The following is a 6,000-nucleotide window of genomic DNA, read 5'->3' as shown; positions in this document are numbered from 1 at the left end:
ATATAAATATCAAGTGTTTGTACAATAGCAATCAATCATAGCGGACGGTACTAATGCACGTTTCGAATAACGAGCATAATAGCTCCTATCACTTCTCAGTATGTTCATTTTGTATTTCTCCGAATGTGGTGTAATGTGAGATTCGTGTAAGCAACCTTATTGTCCTCAAACACGCTTAATATTTCACGTTATTCCTGTCGGTTTCTCTGACTGGTCGACTAAATTTCATTGCAAAATTCATTGTTTACTGTAAGATTATTTGCGGAGATGGAACATACTGGTTTGCAAAACAAACACCAGGAGTCAAAAGGATTTGAAGAAAGGTCAATGTTCGGCATTATTGCAGACGAATGATGACCTATTAATATGTTTCACTGGTAGTACTCTTGGTAATGTTTCATGATACGAGATTATAACATTTTTCTTGTAATGTCTGATATTAAAGTAAATGTAATATTATTTTATCTAACCTCTTTATCAATGTAAGTGAAACTTCTATATGCAAAATTCCAAAAGGCTTGCAAAATATGTCACATGCGTGTATGGTCAAAGAAGAAGATAATATAGTCGCCTAAATGTGTTGGATGTAAATATAAAGATATTGTCAAGGCGCCAAGTTAAGAGAACAATACTTTTTTTGAAATTTAACCAAATCTACCTCGAGACAATGATACTTGCAATTAGCGACTGATTAGTGACTTAGTTAAAATCATCGTTCAAGCACAAAGTGTGCCGGAAAAATTCCACTCAATCCGAAATATACGTCCTTTAGATTAGTGTGTTCTTTTCTTGGTTTCAAATAGCAACACAAAGGCTTTCTTATATATCGGCTTGATTCAAAACAGCTTTGTCTTATGAGCGTCTCAGAGGCAATATTATATGTGGCGTCAAAAATGCCAATCTCGACTAATCTCATCGTACTGTCATGACAGGATTTCATGAAGCAGAGCTCATATGTATACAGTCAGCCAGTATAACTGAGTGAAAAGATAAATGTTATGCTTATACACAAATAGCATGTATATAAACAATGTATGTTAAACAGTTATAATCTAAATCAAATTTATGAGTTTTGTTCATGGACGTTTTTTATTGTAGACGATGAATTCCACTCAAAAGGCCATATAATCGTAGTCTATGTTGACAAGAAGAATGTAACATATCAAGGAATGTATGTTATGTTTATGCTTATCCATTAACAAAGTCACCAGTACATGCTAGTGGTGCGGTATGGCCGCTAACACACACCTGATCGACGACAAGGAGACCAATAATTGGTTCAAAGCGGTCATAGGACTCAAAGTTACGAAGGAAGGACTCACTAACTTTCTTTGCGCAGAATTACAGAAAGTACACACCGTTGTTGGTAGAAGTTGTGGAAACTGCCCAATTGAAAACCTCATACAATGTCCGACAAACCCATATTGTAACAACAGGAAACGGAATTATTGTCCTTTTCACAAATCACAGAAACCGCAGCCATGCCCAATATGTGATAATGTAAAAGATAATATCATATTACACCACAGATATGGTAAACCTTCCTGGAGGAACACTCGTGCGGAAAAGTGGGCACAAAATGATTGGGAAATAGGCAAATGCTACCTCCCTCCGGACGGATATAGCAGCATTTCCTCGATGCAGGAATCGGACTTTAATGGTGTGATAAACATCATGTTGAATTGCCTACATTTCCAGACATGTCTCTCCCCCTTATGTTTATCACCTCCACCGCCTGATAAGCAATGTCCACTAGAAAAGGTAATACAAAGCACGAGTTAAGTGTTTAAACAGTAGTGTGTCTATTTGTTCTACTCATATCTGAATGTATTTGCGAACATTAAAGGGTATTTCATAAAAGCTGTTGCATATTTCATTAACTTCTATTCTATGACTTTCTAAATACTGCATTAACGCACACTTGTCATTTCAAGTATGTGTTCATAAAAGCTAGCATTTAAGATATTTATACTTGTTATCAAAACTTATAAAACATCAAACACAAACACAATTCAGAAAAGGTAGTACCATTCAATAAATTAAGTTTAATTCAATAAATTAAGTTTAATTAAATTGCAATAATTGTTGACGTAAAAACCTCTTTCATGTGCACAAGAATTGTTCTCTATTTGGAAATGCCAATTGGCTGACGCATCTTTGTTCATACGACACGTAGACGCGCTTTGGTTTGTAATAATAAATGTGTCGGTATCGGCGTTAATTTTGCTGTATACAGTATACTGCAGTATACTTTATTTCATTGATGGTCCTTTATTTTTCATAAACTTTATTAACATGCATAAATCATATTGATAAGCTTCTAAGATTGTGAGAGAGAAATGTCGACATTAACATTCTACATACTCGCTTTAAAATTCGAATATATTACTTGTTTATTTATCATGATTTGTTATTTCTTAGGTCCGTCAGATTGGCCGAGATGTGCGACACACATCCGACTGCAAGGTTACAGATGCTGACTTGCAAGACTATTTCAAGACACTGTCCACGCTCCTGGCTGACCCACAATACTTACAACATGATCCTTCAGCAATCATAGCATGTACAAGACTTAGTGATGTAAGTTAAAGGGAACAGTTGATATATTTATACATTTAGAATGGTTTGTAACGTCTGTCAAACAGCAAAGAATAGTGCAAATTATAAAACTATAATACAATTAACAACGACACATAAGGCAAAATAAATGTTTTATAACATATCGTTGTTTTCCCAGAGACGGGTAGGCAATAAGAATTGCACTTTTCCGTCCGTACCTACATACGTGAGACCGCCCCGAAGCTCCTTCCTTTGAATTGATTTCGCATTATATTCACATCTGAATTACCTTAATGTGGAGATGATCGTACACAATTTGGCTGCAACATTAGTTTGGAGAATTATTGTGTTTTTTCTTGGTTTCCACTATTTACAATTATATATTACATAGGCATAAAATGTGTCTACTCTGATTGTCTTTAACTTCTTGGCCGATTTCAAACTTTCACAGCTTAATCATCTTAATGGGTGTTTGATCATAAAGGATGGAATTTTATCACATGCCATACCCTGTTTCCCATGTAATATAACCATTACATATAGTTTTATCTTACACATGTGTAATATACCTTTTCAGCGTTTTCATTGGCTTAGTTTTCGTTTATTGACCAATTTTGTTATTTTGCTGAAATGACGTTGCAACGTCAAATGACGACAAGAAATGTACACAACAGTCGGGATTTATCATTTGCGTAAATATTTATTTAATTTGCTCACTTAAAAGCATGTGATAAAAAAGATCTGACACTCGTTGTCATATACCATATTTTATTAAACTCGTCTAGGAAATTCGTTAGTAAGCTCGCCAAAGGCTCGCTTACTAACGAAATTCCTGAACTCGTTTAATAAAATATGGTATGATATAACAACTCGTGCCAGATCCTATATGTATCCACTGCACATTTTATAATTATGATTGGCGTTGAAAGAAGGTGATTTTTCAAGCGGTTCCGTAGTGTAGTGGTTACACGCTCGCTTCACATGTGAGAGGCCCAAGGTTCGAGCCCCAGTAGAATCAAATTATTTTATTTTATGTTCTATGTTAACTTTTTGTTTTGATGTAGGAATTTTAGTTTAAATAAATATGCTGTTTTATTGTAACCACTTGTATGCCCCCGGATCGGAAGATCGGGGGTATATTGTTTTTGGCCTGTTTGTCCGTCATTATGTCATTCTGTCATCAAAACTTTAACCTTACATTACAGTTTTGCAATAACTTTTTAAATATTGAACATAGCAACTTGATATTTGGCATGCATGTGTATCTCATGGAGCTGCACATTTTGAATGGTAAAAGGTCAAGGTCAAGGTCATCCTTCAAGGTCAAAGGTAAAAAAACAACAACCTTACACTCAAGTTTTGCAATAATTTTTGAAATATTAAAGATAGCAGCTTGATATTTGGCATGCATGTGTATCTCATGGAGCTGCACATTTTGATTGGTGAAATGTCAAGGTCAAGGTCATCCTTCAAGGTCAAAGGTAAAAAAATAATAAAAAAGCGGCGCATTTGGGGGCATTGTGTTTCTGACAAACACATCTTTGTTTGTTTTTATTATGCCCATGAAAGTGTGAGAGGGAGGGGGGGTTGTAAACACATTAAAACTTTTACAGTGTTTTCATATCAATGAGTACTCAACCCCTATCGTAAATGAGCAACGTAAGAATAAGTTCAGAATTACCTCCCCTTGAAGTTGAGAAAAATATGAAATTTATTAATTACGCTTACAAGAAGAAGCAGATTTTTTAAAACCTACACAGTTCTGTTCCATTAATGAAAACTGCACTCGGATGCCAGTAAAAAAGGAAACCAATGTAAATAAAAATGAACTAAGAAATATTTGGGGGTTACAACACAAAATCATAGATAATGGTTATTTGGAGTTTATAACACAACTTCATAGATTATGGTTATTTTGGTTTACAACACAATATCAGAGATAATGGTTATACCAGTATCTTTTTCTATTTTGTTAAAAATAATCGGCCTATTTATTTATATTAACAGTAGAAAAAAATCGTTCCATGTAACTTCATTGAGTGCCTTTTACACTGAAATTCCCGACGCCCTTTGATGCTTTGCATCAATACTTAACTTGTACAATATATAAATGTTTGGATAATGCACACGCGCAATGTTTCATAAACATAATGTTGGTTTGCTGTAAAAAATGGCATAAAGCGTTTTGTGGTAAAATAACTGAGTCGAAGAGCCAACTAACATGATCATTATTCAGCTATAAATGTATTAATATTAATTGTAAATCGTATAATTGATATAAATATGTAAAATAGAAAACGTTAAATGAAGTTGAAAAAAAAATGTAATAAATTGACGAGTATGTAGAAATTGAGGGACAATTGACGAGGATGAAGAAATTGAAGCACAATTGTAAAGTTTTATCACTAAACGTCATTTCTATAAAATCATACTGATTCGCATTTATAAGGTCACAGTTCACGAAACTTATTGGCATGGACTAAACAGTTATATTAGTTAAAATAATGTTATGTTTCAATATGTTTCAATATAAGATTTTGTTTTATAAAAGTATAAGTAATATTAAAGATATGACTTCACCAATGGCTTTGCAACTCGTGAAAAATAAATGTTACCATTCATGAAATGATACTACGATCTCTCAAGGACATAAACACATATCCATCAAACCGTATTATTTTCAAGATGATTTGACATATTTAATATTTGTTTTGGGCAAAAACAACACAATATTTGTTTGGATTTGCATGCAGTTGCAGAATGCTCGTATGTCCTTTGAAGAACTGGGCAAGCTGTTAAAAGAAGCCAATCACACTCTCGAAGATGCAAAAAAGGCCGGCGAATGTTTTTCTGAGAAGGCAGAAAGGACCTTGGAAGAACTGGAGGCAGGTTTGCATCAACTGAAGGCCGCAAAAGAGGACATTGTGGCTCAAGTAAAAAAGGAAGTCAGAGATTTCAAGACAAATGGTGACGAAGTGAACTATTCGAAACGCAAAGGTAAGCATGCGAACATAACCGTTACTGTTAACAGTAGGAACACATGCTTGAAATATCTGGAAACATATTGAGCAAGGTGCTATTTAACAGCAATTTTAAAGATTATGTATTAATTTTAAAAACTCACATAAATTGTGTCCAATAAAAAAGTGCATTTTTCGTCACTCTTAACTGCTTTATAATTGCCTTTAAACAAAAGTTAAACCGTTAGGACTTGTTTTACCCTAATGATGACTAATGTACCATTTCCGGGTTTAATTCAAAGTATCACGGTATTGATTCACATGAACTCCGAGAAATTCACGCATATTTTTATTCATGACATTGTAACTGCTAACTAGCTTATCTTAGTCGTCTTCTATTAGCCTGACGCCCTCTCAGAAACTCGATGCAAAAAACGACATAATTGGGGCAATGAATTTAAAATTACAAGAAATTACAAGT

General features: G+C 34.1%; 2 protein-coding genes across 2 annotated transcripts in view; both read left to right on the top strand.

The window, feature by feature from the left end:
- LOC127875047 (uncharacterized) overlaps positions 1 to 6,000 on the top strand; it is a 101,908-nt gene that overhangs the window by 14,998 nt on the left and 80,910 nt on the right. The window contains exons 2-4 of the mRNA XM_052419855.1: positions 1,099 to 1,761; positions 2,422 to 2,580; positions 5,313 to 5,556. Of these exons, the coding sequence (XP_052275815.1) occupies positions 1,231 to 1,761; positions 2,422 to 2,580; positions 5,313 to 5,556 (934 nt within the window). The 5' untranslated portion in view covers positions 1,099 to 1,230. The remainder of the gene's footprint in view (positions 1 to 1,098; positions 1,762 to 2,421; positions 2,581 to 5,312; positions 5,557 to 6,000) is intronic.
- The window catches only part of LOC127872739 (uncharacterized), a 167,859-nt gene that overhangs the window by 148,685 nt on the left and 13,174 nt on the right, over positions 1 to 6,000 (top strand). The window lies entirely within an intron of this gene.

This window comes from Dreissena polymorpha, chromosome 3, assembly GCF_020536995.1.
Source record: "Dreissena polymorpha isolate Duluth1 chromosome 3, UMN_Dpol_1.0, whole genome shotgun sequence".
Classification (NCBI taxonomy): domain Eukaryota; kingdom Metazoa; phylum Mollusca; class Bivalvia; order Myida; family Dreissenidae; genus Dreissena; species Dreissena polymorpha.
The sequence above is the reverse complement of the archived record's forward strand: the minus strand, read 5'-3'. Positions and strand labels throughout refer to the sequence as shown.